The 13,150-nt window shown below is 50.9% G+C and overlaps 1 protein-coding gene across 1 annotated transcript in view; it reads left to right on the top strand.

Moving 5' to 3' along the window:
- Positions 1 to 5,784: 5,784 nt before the first annotated feature.
- The window catches only part of LOC105476424 (small integral membrane protein 35), a 69,184-nt gene continuing 61,818 nt past the window's right edge, over positions 5,785 to 13,150 (top strand). Inside the window, exon 1 of the mRNA XM_024791137.2 lies at positions 5,785 to 11,770. Within this exon, the coding sequence (XP_024646905.1) occupies positions 11,645 to 11,770 (126 nt within the window). The 5' untranslated portion in view covers positions 5,785 to 11,644. The remainder of the gene's footprint in view (positions 11,771 to 13,150) is intronic.

Below are 13,150 nucleotides of genomic sequence, written 5' to 3'. Positions count from 1 at the left end.
GCCTTGCACAGCACAGAGGCGGTCACCCCAGGGACAGGCAGGCACCCGGCTGCTCCTCTCGCCCTTCCTGGAGGAGGCGCTGCCTTCTGTCCCTGCAACTGCCTTCCTTATGGGCCAGCCTGACACTCAGACTTGTTTGAAGCTGCACCGGTAGCTTTTTTGTCTCTTTTCAGCATTCACAACAGCCAGGGACTTGATCTGAATGTATTTTAAATCACATTAAGTAAAGAGTCTGTTGCTTTTTGAAAAAAACCCAAGCCCCTCAAAATGGGTAAGCTTCAGGCCTCTTAAAACCTGGATCCTCCTTGGTCAAGAGCATGAGCTCTAGTGGCCTGGGGTCCTGCCTCCTAATCTCAGCCACGAATGATTTGTGCAACCATGGGCATTTTATTTAAACCTCTTGCACGCCACCTTCTTCATCTGTAAAGTGGGGATAATAATAGTACTGACTTCATAGGGTTGTTATGAAGATTAAGAGATAATCCTGGCTGGGCGCAGTGGCTCATGCCTGTATTCCCAGCACTTTGGGAGGTCAAGGCAGGCAGATAACTTGAGGTCAGGAGTTTGAGACCAGCCTGGCCAACATGGCGAAACCCCTATTAAAAATACCAAACTACTCTACTAAAAATACCAAAAAAATTAGGTGGGCGTAATGGCGGGCGCCTGTAATCCTAGCTACTCAGGAGGTTGAGGCAGGAGAATCGCTTGAACCCAGGAGATGGACCCAGGAGGTTGCAGTGACCCAAGATTGTGCCACTGCACTCCAGCCTGGGTGACAGAGCAAGACTCTGTCTCACAAAAAAAAACCAAAAAACAAAAAACAAAAACCAAAACAAAACCTTCACTTCCATGTGAAATGTTTGGTGCCTAAGAGAGAAGTTGTAAATGGCACTCTTATCCCCATTCACTTCACAAAACGTGTTTATGTAGCTCATGCTAGGCCTACCTCTTGTGTTAGGATCTGTGGATTAAGAGGTAAAACACAGGCTCTGAATACACACACCCCACAGTCTACTGAAGGAGACAGGAGACATCCATACATCATAGTAAGCTTAAAAAGATGTTCTAGTAGAGATAAAAAGAGAACATTTGGGGGTTTGGAAACCTTTTTTCATTTTTACAGTTCTCTCTGCTCCCTTCCTCCTTCCTTTCCTCTCTGCCCGATTTCCTTCTTTCTTCCTGCCTTCATTTTTCCCCTAGATATTTTTACTTAGCTACAGTAATTTGTAGGATGGTATATCAATTGCCAGTTGTTTCTTTTTGAAGACGGAGTCTAGCTCTGTCACCCAGGCTGGAGTGCAATGGCATGATCTCGGCTCACTGCAACCTCTGCCTCCCAGGCTCAAGCAATTCTCCTGCCTCAGCCTCCCGAGTAGCTGGGATTACAAGTCCCTGCCACCACACCTGGCTAATTTTTGTATTTTAGTAGAGACGGGGTTTTGCCACATTGGCCAGGCTGGTCTTGAACTGCTGACCTCAGGTGATCCACCCACCTTGGCCTCCCAAAGTGCTGGGATTACAGGTGTGAGCCACGGTGCCTGGCTGCCAGTTTTTTCTGATTGTACATTTGATCTCAGTATCAGCAGTCACCCACTCATCCATCTATATGTGCCTGGCCATCCATCCACCCATCCATCCAGCCAGCCAGCAAGTATTTTCTCTGATGATACCAGACAATGTGGTTAGACACTGTGGTTGGGGAAAGCAAAGTATCTTCTGCCTTGAAGAGCTCAGTCTGCCCATATACTGCACCTCCCTTCTAGGAGCTTCTGAGAGCAGCAAGCCCTGCAGATCCTTCCTGCTCAAGGTACGAGTGCCCATGGACCCAGCAACGCCACCAGTGCTGGAAGCTGGTTGGAAGTGCAGACTCTCAGCACGCCCCACTCTTACTCAATCAGAGTCTTATTCAATCAGAACCAAGATCCCCAGGTGATTCGAATTTACCTGAAAGTTTGAGCAATGCTGTTCTAGGTCTCTTCCCACGCTCAGGAGTGGGTAGAGGCTGTTATTTCTGAAGTGAGCTGAATTCAGAGACTGGAGCTTGACATAGAAGAACCCCTGAGGTTCCTTCCAGCCAGCAGAGCCTATGGTTCTTCCCTTTGAACCCAAGTAAATTGAGATCAGTTTCAGTGACTGGCTCGTTTGTTCACATCTCTTCCAAGAAAGTAGGTAGAGAAGGGTGCAGTTGGTGGGCATGAGCTGGCAACAGCCCAGGCTCACTCATACCAAGCAGCTCTGGAATGCGGCGTGGAGGGAACCCAGTGTCTCTTTCACAGAGGCCAACGGGGGCACCTTGGCTCACTGTGCAAGCAGGCTCCCTGTTGATTCACTAGCTTTCTAGAAAGGATTTTTACTGCTTAGCAATCCTTCTCCTAAGACATTGTTTAGGCTCAGAGGTGGTTGAATTGAGCCTCAATTATCTGTACCAAAGAACCGAGGCAATGGAGAATCCCAAACCTGGATCCCAACTCTGAGCCCTAGTCACCTCTGTTTGGTGGGAGCCGACCTTCCTCTGGCCCCTGCCAGGATGAGCAGGTGTTCCCTTCCACATGCCTGACTTAAGGCTGAGGGTGGGGGTGAGGGGAAGACAGGCATGAGCCTGACAGAATGGTAGGACACGTTTGCTTCAAATAAGCCACACATGGTAAGGAAACAGTTACCACATAATGTGTGCTCTCATGTGCCAGGCTCTTATGCCTGTGTGAAGTCTCATTGTCTCATTTTGTCTTTGCAGCCACCCTATAATGTGGGTGCTGCTGTTACCTCCGTTTCACAAGAGAGTAAACTGAGGCTCAGGCAGGGTTGAGATCCAGGTCGCTGTAACCCAGGATGCCTAGGTCCTTTGCCCTAGACCATGCACTGTGGGCCCTGCGCAGATCCTGGAGGGGTCCTACACTGGCTTCTGCAGCCCGCCAGGGACCTCTGGAAAGCAGTCAGGTTCCTGTAGCACCAGAGTCCTGTCTGAGTTTGCGTCTGTTCCAGGGGACAGTTTCCATATTGTCCATTAATTTGCTAGCAGTCTCAGTGAACATCTTGTTCACTCAGTCCTCTCCCCTTTAATTAGACAAGGAACGAATTTCAGATTATTTGTGAGTCCATAGCGTTTCTTTTCATCTGTCTCTCCAGGATAGTCTTAATTTCACCCTGGGGCAGCCCAAGGGTTAGAAGACACAAGAGGGACAGTGGAGCTGGGACATATTGCTTTCCATCCTACATGCGCTGTAGACTCCAGACCATGAACATACAGTGCTTTGACAGTGTTTTTAATAAGAATCTGGCTAGAGGCTGGGTGTGGTGGCTCATGGCTGTAATCTTGGCACTTTGGGAGGCCGAGACAGATGGATCACCTGAGGTCAGGAGTTTGAGACCAGCCTGGCCAACATGGTGAAACTCCGTCTCTACTAAAAATACAAAAATTAGCTGGGCGCGGTGGCGGGTACCTGTAATCCCAGCTACTGGGGAGCCTGAGGTAGGAGAATCGCTTGAACCTGGAAGGCAAAGGCTACAGTGAGCCAAGATCGTGCCACTGGACTCCAGCCTGGGTGACCTCTGTCTAAAAAAAAAAAAAAAAAAAAAAAAAAAAGAAAAGAAAAGAATCTAGCTAGAGAGTAAACAGCATAGATTTGCTTTATCCCATTTATTTTTCTCAGGATCTGGATAATGAACAACATGTACATGGAATTACCTCCATGCATAGCTTTAAATCTTAGCTCTGTTGCCTCCCAGCTGTATTGCCTTGGTGAGTGGCATGATCTCGACTCATTGCAACCTCCACCTCCCGGTTTTGTGCGATTCTCCTGCCTCAGCCTCCTGAGTAGCTGGGATTACAGGCGCCTGCCACCATGCCCAGCTAATTTTGTATTTTTAGTAGAGACAGGGTTTTGCCATGTTGGCCAGGCTGGTCTCAAACTCCTGACCTCAGGTGATCCACCTGCCTCGGCCTCCCAAAGTGTTGGGATTATAGGCATGAGCCACCATGCCTGGTCTTATATGAACTTCTTTCTATCCTTTTATAAGGAACCAGTTCCCAAGATAACAGCATGAATCCATTCACTGTGCTCTCATGGCCTAATACCCTCTCCTTAGGCCCTACCTCCCAACACTGTGGCATTGGGGATTAAGTTTCCAACACATGCTTTTGGGGAGACACACTGAAACCACAGCAATATTCTAGCTAAAACCATCTCCAAAGCGTATCTGGAGCCCCTGTGCTGAGCTCCTTGGGAGATCTCCCCTTTATATCTGTGGCACCAGCACAGTGCCTGGCAAACAAAAGGTGCGTAAATGCTGGTAGACTGAATTTGGTTTAAAACATAACTCCTGCCACAGAGGAAGATAATTCCGGCAGTGGTGTGGGGGCGAGGCAGGGAGAGGGGATTAGAGACAGTGCCAATAGTTCAGGCGAGAGATGGAGAAGATCTTAATTAAGGCCTGATCCAACGGCATAAAGACGAAGAAAAGGAAGATGAATATTATTTACTGACATTCTACTCTGTGTTGTGCACATATAAGATATCTAATAACCTTGCAAACGAAGTCTTAATGTTCCCATCTTACAGATGAGGGAACTGAGGGGGTGGCCCGATACCTCACAGCCTGTACTTGGCAGGCAGACCCAGAGCACAGGTGGTGCAGTGTGGGATGCTGGGGTGCTGGCATTCACAGATGCTGCTGATGCAGAATAGAGAGGACTGGAGGGGGGAGGACCTGGGGATGATTTAGTTTTCCATGAGGGTGATGAGTCGGTGGTGGTCCATTAACAAATGAGTTCTTTGGGTTGACCCTGTTGGAAGAGAGAATGCTTTTAGATCGTCGTGGTTGGACCTTGCCAAATCCCACGGATGATAATGTATTGATAATGCTGGTACCTCTGGCTCCACTGAGTGCTTTGGGCCATGGAGTGATGTGTGGGGAGAGACCATGGCTCCTGGATGCCGCGGGGCCTCTGTGGGGTGGCCGAGAATGCAGACACAGCGCCACCAGGTGGTGGAAGGTCACTCTGCTACCCCGGGTTTCTCCCTTTTCCCAATAGACCATCTGCAGCCTGAAAGGCCAGCAGGGAACAGCGCTGTGAGGTTCCACGTGCAGGTACCATCCTGGCTCACCCTCCCTGGCCTCGCTCCTTCATCCTCGCCCCAGCTCATTTCCCAGGCTGCCTGCAGAGGGGTGGGTTCGGGCTGAGAATGAAAGTACTTGAAACTGAAATCCTTGGGCCCAGACTGTCCCTTGGCCTCACCCCCGTCTCTGTAAAAGCCTCTCATTCATCCAACGTTTACGAGCACCTCTAGTGTGCTGGACACTGAGGACACACAGATGAATAAGGCGCTGTCCGGAGCTCTTTCACAGGCCGGGAGGGAGACTCGACACAGAGATCGTGCTGTCCTCCTGCTGGCCAACTCTAAGAGGAAAGAGCACACAGAGTCGGAGGGCTCCTTCCCCAAGGAGAGAGCATTTGGATTGTACTTAGGGGAGGAGCAGGACTTTGTCAGGTGGAAAACCGGGGGTGCAATGGGAGGAAGAGCATCCGGTCCAGAGAGGAGGCTGTGTGTGCTGGGGAAATGGTGACTGACCCACAGATACTGAGCATCCTTTCTGTGGCAGCTTGGCGCTGGGGCCGGGAAGATGAATCATACATGGCTCCAATTATGAGAAACTCTTGCAATAGATATTTTCTTTTGAAGGATCTGTACACAAGGAATTTGGACACAGACCTTATGTACTGGAAGTCTGTGATACTAAATATATATATATATATATTTTTTTTTTTTTGAGATGGAGTTTCACTCTTGTTGCCCAAGCTGGAGTGCAATGGCATGATCTCGGCTCACTGCAACATCCATCTCCCGGGTTCAAGTGATTCTCCCACCTCAGCCTCCTGAGAAGTTGAACTATAGGTGCGCCACCACGCCTAGCTAATTTTTTGTATTTTTAGTAGAGACGGGGTTTCACCATCTTGGCCAGGCTGGTCTTGAACTCCTGACCTCAGGTGATTGGTCTGCCTTGGCCTCCCAAAGTGCTGGGATTACAGGCGTGAGCTACTGCACCCAGCCAATTTTTTTAAAGAGACAGGGTCTCGCTATGTTGCCCAGGCTGGAGTGCAGTGGCTATTCACAGGCACGATCCTACTACTGATCAGCACGGGAGTTTTGAGCTGCTCCATTTCCCACCTGGGCGAGTTCACCCTTCCATAGGCAACCAGGCGGCCCCCTGCCCCTGGGAGGTCATCATATGGATGCCGAACTTAGTGTGGACACCTGATGAGCATAGCAAACCGAGGCCCGGAACTCAAGTGAGGACTCAAGCGATCCTCCTGCCTCAGCCTCCCGAGTAGCTGTGACTACAGGCACGTGCCACCGCACCTGGTGCATTTCTAATATTTAATATACAGGTTGGCCTCATGTCTGCACTTGGTCCCTGTTCAGTGGCCCACATGTGCGCATCTGTGAGGGTCTGAGGAGGTTAGCATATTGTGACATGTTTACACGTGGTCTGTGAGGTGGATTTATCAGTGATCTCATCTGGTTTTAACTAAATTAATCCTCATACAATGGACAAGATATTTAGCAAATTTCCTGAAAAGATATCAGGGATTAAGAGAAGGCCAGTAATGCGGGTAGGCACAGCAAATGGCCAGGCTCTTGCTCCCCTACTCAGAATGGGCTCTCATTATCTTTCTGTCTTGAGTATAAAATTGTAACAATCTCATTTTGCTTGATAGAAGCTGGCCAAAAAAAAAAAAAAAAAAAAAAAAAATCCAGAATTATCAAGATAATGTTTTGATTTTTTTTTTTTTTAAGTCAAGGTCTCACTCTGTCACCCAGGCTGGAGTGCAGTGGCAGGATCACGGCTCACTGCAGTCTTGATCTCCTGGGTTCAAGTGATCCTTTTGCCTCCTGAGTAGCTGGGACTCAGGCATGCCACCATGCCTGGCTAAGATAATTTGAAATATAGTCTCAAGTCTCCTGATGTTAGTACTACTCTGTCTCTCAGGGTGTATTATGCCTTCAGATATTGGCTAGTGATGTTAATATACATAAATATAATTTATACATAAATAAACAGACATATATTAGAGATGTGTGCTAAAATTCTTTTGTTATTGACAGAAATCAAAGAACTTTGGAGACCACAGCTCTAGGCAATAAGGAGCCAGCAGGAGTTGTTTAAGCAGGAAGAGGAATTGTTTTTGTTTTATTTTGAAAGATCACTCTGGTAGCTGTGTGGATGGAGAGCCTGGGGTAGAGAGAATAGTAGGGAACTCATGCAGAGGTCCAGGTGAGAGATGAGATCCCAAACCCATGGTAGGGCAGCCAGGAGGGCAGAGCAATTTCACATGCATGTTGGACTTGGTGACTGACTAGATTTGGAAAATAAGGGCAAAGAGATCCAATCCCAGGGTACTTCCAGGTGTCTGGGTGATTAGGCAAATAATGGTACCACTTACCAAGGTGGCAGAGGTGGGTTTGGGGAGAAAGATGAAGAGTCTGGGACTGAAAGCTTGAGTCAGAGGTGCCAGGGAGAGCCCTGGGTGGAGGTCATACTTCCTGGGGTCCTGTGGCTGGTTTGGGGCTGCAGCCACCTCTTCCCCAGCAGGGTCCGGGTGAGGGAGCGGGCTGGGTCATGGTCATGATGAGTAAATCAGGCAGTAATGGTGTCCTCTGTCCAGACCTCCTGATTCTAGCCTGGTCACTGGGTGCTGCATCCCAGGTATCAGACCCTGATTGTTATCAGTGAGGGTGTCTAGGTTCTTGGCGCTTCGAACAAAGAATTGGACAAAATGCACAAACAAAGCAAGAAAATAATGAAGCAACAAAAGCAGAGATTTAATGAAAACGAAAGCACACTCCACAGGGTGGGAGTGGGCCGAACAAGCGACTCAAGGGACTGGTTACAGAAGTTTCTGGGGCTTAAATACCCTCTAGAGGTTTCCCGTTGGTTACTTGGTGAACACCCTATGTAAATGAAGTAGAGGATCACAATCAGTCTGATTGGTTGTGGAGAGGGATCAATCAGAGGTTGAAGTGAAATTACAAAGTTACACCCTATGCGAATGTCTGATTGGTCGTGGAAAGTGACCAGAGGCTGAAGTGAAGTTACAAAGTTATACTCCTATGCAAATAAAAACTTGGCCAGCGACCAGCCTGATTGGTTGCGGGAGGGGACCAACTAGAGGTACTTTCAGTTTTTCATCTGCCACAGAAAAGGTAGGATGGGGGGTGATTACAAAGGGAGTAGCCTCTGGTCCTTTTGTTACTGGAGTGTGAAAGTTGGGGTTTTCCTTTTGATTTAGTTCTAGGAAGTCAGCATAAATTGGCCTTAGGTTCCCTGCCTCCAGGCCCTATTCTCCTGCCTCATGATCACTCTGTATATTTCACTTCTGCAAAACCACTCAAATGCAGGTACCCTGTCTTCCTCCTCCTCTGAGCCATCATGGACGTGACAAGGTTACTTCTTCATGGTGCTCTAGGCCAAAGCATTGGGAAAGCCGGGTTAGGTTGGGAGTGTCCTTGCTGTCACCGGATGCTGAGATAAGCAAAGTGAAATGCAGTGGAGAAGCGGGTGGGGCAGGGCAGGTTTGGGTGCTGTGCAACTGTCTAGGTTGGGGAGGGATAGGTGTTTGACCACTTGTAGATCCAAGCTAATCAGTGTCCAGCAGCCCAGGTCACAGGAACGGCTGTGGGGAACATGAGCAGGTTCTGTGGGGTCACAGGAACGGCTGTGGGGAACATGAGCAGGTTCTTGCCTCTGTGGAGGCCAGCGGGATCTGTGGGTTTTTCCCAGGGTTCAAGTGAAGTATCCTCCACCCCTCCCACTTCCTTTGATCCGACTGTGTTCATCTGGTAACCTAGTTACTGATTCTGCTTCTCAGGAGCACTAATGCCAAGAAGAAGGTAGCTCCAACTGGGGACCTGCCACTCTAGTCCCTGAAATAATTTACTACTTAAAAAATGCAATACATTGGCATAAAAGTAGCTAGAAATGCCACTTATTGAGGGAACACTTGCTAAATGCCTTCTGTGAATCGATCATCCAATCTTTTCAGTCTTGTGAGGTGGGCATTATTTTCTCCATTTCACCTACAGGGAAACGCACTAAGATCTGGGGTTTGCAGCTAGGTCTCTCTGCAGCTGAAGCCTGGGGTCTTAACCACTTCCCTTCTTGGAAGAGGCAGGGTTGAAATGATGCTGGGCTTGCGTCTTGGCCTGTCTAGAGCCTCTCAGTCATTCCCACTGTGGGTGTCATGTGTCTGTCATGAGTGGCAGTGCTCCCGTCCTGGAACAAGCAGGGCCACGACCATATGCTAGAACGGGTGACTCAGCAGAAGCGGTGCCTCTGGGAGCCTCTGCTGGCCTGGATGCCTCCCACTGGAGTTCCTCAACCTGCAACCAGGACACTGTGATGCAAGGCCACGGGGCTGGAGAGGGGCAGCATGGAAGTGCTTTCTCTGTCCCTCTCTTACTTATAGATCAAAAAAGGAAAATTAAAAGGGGGCCAGGGTGGGTGTCTGCCTGGGGATCCAAAGGATGAGGGCAGCCATGTGGGAGGGGTGATGGGAGGACCCATGTCTGGCTGGCTAGGAGAGACTTGGAAGCCAGACTGGAACTAGCATTCCAGAGAACCTGGAGCTGGCAGGGAATTAGAGGAAGGGGTGGGGAGGGGAACAGCCATAGGGACACCCTGGCTTCTGTAGAACGGGGTCCCAGACAGCCATTTGCAGTTGCTCTCCCAGACCCCCCGGGGGCCCAGAAGAACACAGGATGCTAAGCCTAGAAGGGAAAGGCTGCCAAGGGCAGTCTCCCAGGTGAGCATGGCAGCCGTCCCTGGGTTTCCACCACTAAGGCTTCCCGGGGCTGCCTGGCCCCTGTCCTGCCCTCCACTCCCAGCCTGAAAGGAAAAAACTGCCTATAACACTGGCCGAATTGAAACAGACGACAGCAAAGCTCTGACTCATGCCTTCCAATGCCAATAGACCTGATTTTGTATTTCCCAACGCTTTTATGAGCACCAAGAGCTATTAGAATTGCAAGAGGTGTATGGGGAGGTGGGAGTGGGTGCGCACACTCACAGCATGGGAAGCGGGGCTGAGACTCTTGTCGGGGGAGAAAGACCTCAGCCTCCCACCCCATCCCCGTTCACCTGAGAGGTGGTGGGAAAGGGAGTGGTCTGGGCTCTGGGCAGAGGCTCTAGGCAGGCCATACGGGTGGGGGACCTGGAGGAGAGGCATGTGAGTGGATATGGTTTGAGGGAGCCCCTAGAGCATGGGAATTGGGTTGTCATAAGGGGACTGGGCTTGGGTACAGCCCTGGCTGCCTCCTAGCACCCCACTCAGACTCCTCTCCTCCTGGGCCCTCACAAGTGGGTCTGCAGGTGTGTCTGCCAGGTCAGTGCAGGTTCCACTCGCTCCCAGGCCCAAGGCTACGAGATAAAATGCGAATCATTCCCTGCCTGTAGGCTCCTAGCTTGCTTCAGTACTTATCTTCCCTGTCATGGAGGGAGTGGGAGGTCTCCGATCCCTAGGCCGGCGTGGGAGCCGGAATTCTAGACCAGTTTATCCAGTAGGATTGAGCAGCTCACTCTGCATCTCAGATATGGGGGCTTGTAGCAGCAGTTCGGGTTTCATCTGGGCGCAGAGTGAGGCAGAGCTCTGGGATTCCAGGCTGCTTTTCCAGGTGAGGTGTCCCGTCCCGCGGGATCGTCAATGTAGGCCCTAGAAGAGGGAGTGGGAACTCGGGGGGACAAGAGACACGAGAAATGGAGACAAGACAGTATCCTGATCAAGTCTCGTTTATTGGTGGCAGTGTAATGCCTTATATAGACCGGCAGGGGCGGAGGTTGGGCCAGGGCGATGATGGTGGCCCTGCGGTGGGCGTGGCCAGGTAGGTTTCGGTTTCTTCGGTCGGACGTCATGTTGCGCCTGCGCCGTCGGTTGGTAATTTTCCCGGGCGCGGGGTGGCGCCTGCGCTGTAAGTTGATCATTTTCCCGGGCGCGGGAAAATGGGTGATGAAGAACCCCGAAGAGCGCCATTTTGTACTGGCGTATGAGACAGCAGAACAGGGAAGAAAGTAAATCTAGGGAGGAGGCATAGAGTGGAAGCGTATAGAGCTCAGGCGTCAGTCGTCAGTTATAATCGCTATGGCCGGGCCACGCAGCTCCGGACAGTGAGGCGGCAAACGAATGGAGGTAGAGCTACGTGGGAAGACCTGCCAAGACTGGAAGATCCTGACAGACCTCAGGGCACCCCAAGGCTTATCAGTTAGTTGCTTGCCTGGGCCCCATAGCCACTGTTGCATGTTGCATGCTTTTGGGTTTTTAACAACAGCAGCCAACTTGTGTGTCATGCTTCACAGTTGGCAAAGACCTTTCACACATTATGCACTCTGAGGTGTGTCTATGAGGCTGCTCATGTTCCACGTAAGAGGTGAGCCCTCGGTGAGTGGCAGAGCCCAGACCCCTGCAGGGCTGTGGGCTCCACGCTGGGTGCTCTTCCCTCCTCTCAGCACCTGCGTGAGGAGTGAGGGGCACCACTTTCCCTCCCAGACTGAGAACTGCCCCCGCCCCCATGCCTGTGCATCACAGGTGACAGCGTTCTTCACGTGACCTCACCTCTTCTAGAGACTTCTCACGTCGGGGCAATGTCATGGGATGATATTTACTGTGAATAGGAAGTCCCACGCCCTCCGGGTTATAACTCCTCTACGGGATGGCCAGGGGCTTGAAGATGTTCTCAATCACACACTCTGGCTTCTGCAGACCCTAATGCTGGACGGGGTAGGTGCCGGCAGTGCCTGGTGACTCAGACTGAGGCTGTGTGTAGACGCCAACCTGGGACAAACCCAAGTGTGGAGGAACTGGGAAGGCCCCTTTCTCTGGACAAGACCCTGGCCTGGTGGGAGGCCGCCCCCCCAGCTCTGCCACCGCGCTCTGGGGATGTTTCTGATGCATTTGTCGCTTGCCCCACTTGCTCTTTTTGACCTGTCTCCTGCTTCTCTGTAGTTACCAGCAAAGCCTCAGAAGCACTCGCTGCTTTAGGGATAGGAAGGTGGGGAGAGGCTCTGAAGCTGCGGCTTCCTCTTCTGCAGAAGGACGACTCCCACCCCATTCCTTCCCCAGGTCCCCGGAGCTGGGCTCTTGGTCACCTCCCAGAGCAGTTTGGCCTGGAGGCAGGACGTGTGCAGCGCCGCAGGCCTCAGGTCCTGGGTGGACCTAGATGGGTGCCCTGGGTTTTTGGTTCCCAGTCTGCACTGCCTCTGCTTTGATAGAGATGCACCTGCCCTGAGTTCCCTGAGGATTTTTCTCTTGTGCTTACAACCGGATTTCTGGTTTTGCTTCTACTCCAAGCCTGGTCCCTGGCATTTGCCTCTCACCTGTGGTTTTGCATCCCATTCCTCGCCCTGTCATTTCTTCTTGTGCCAAGGCTGCAGCTGCTTGCTGGTCCCTCATCCGTAGCTGCCCACCTGCCCAGGCCTGCGCCTCTCCCACCTTGGATTCATGTGCAGCGCGTTCCCCACACTCCTGGCCCTGGGGTGAATACTGAACCTGAGACTGGGATAGGAGGAGAGAAAGCTCTGTGCAAGGAAGGGTGGGCCCAGGAAAAGGAGACAGAGATCAGCTTGGGGGCTGCAGGGATGTCCTGAGAGGTACATGGCAGCCCATGCAAGCTCTGTTTCAAGGACCCTGCTCTCCTGGCCCAGCAGAACAGTCCTACAACAGGGTGACTGGCCCCCAGGCCACGGGGACCTGAGACAAACTTTTAACATAATTACAAAACTTGCTCTAATTAGGCAGGACAACTAATTAGCTGTCAGTATGACCCTACGTCAACTAGGTCACAGGGTCAATAGAGTTTAATCCCCTGCCTGCGGTTACCCTACCCTGCAGCCAGGTATCAAATTACAGACTTGGATGAACTGGAGATGAATGTCATCGTTTATTTTGAACAATAATGTCTGTTTGTGTTTCATTCCACAAAAATTGCCTCTTGGCATCATCAAGCTCAGTCTCTGGTCAGTCATCCTCCAGTCCTGCGCTGCCATCCTTCTAACCTTCTCACCCTCATGCCTGCATTCTGCCTGCTGTCTGCCTCATAAAGAATCCCAGTTCCCAACCCCTCCGATTTCTCTCATTTCATCCGCTCCTTCCTAGCGTTGC

The sequence above is a fragment of the Macaca nemestrina genome, chromosome 12 (assembly GCF_043159975.1).
Source record: "Macaca nemestrina isolate mMacNem1 chromosome 12, mMacNem.hap1, whole genome shotgun sequence".
NCBI classification, from domain to species: Eukaryota; Metazoa; Chordata; class Mammalia; order Primates; family Cercopithecidae; genus Macaca; species Macaca nemestrina.
The sequence above is the reverse complement of the archived record's forward strand: the minus strand, read 5'-3'. Positions and strand labels throughout refer to the sequence as shown.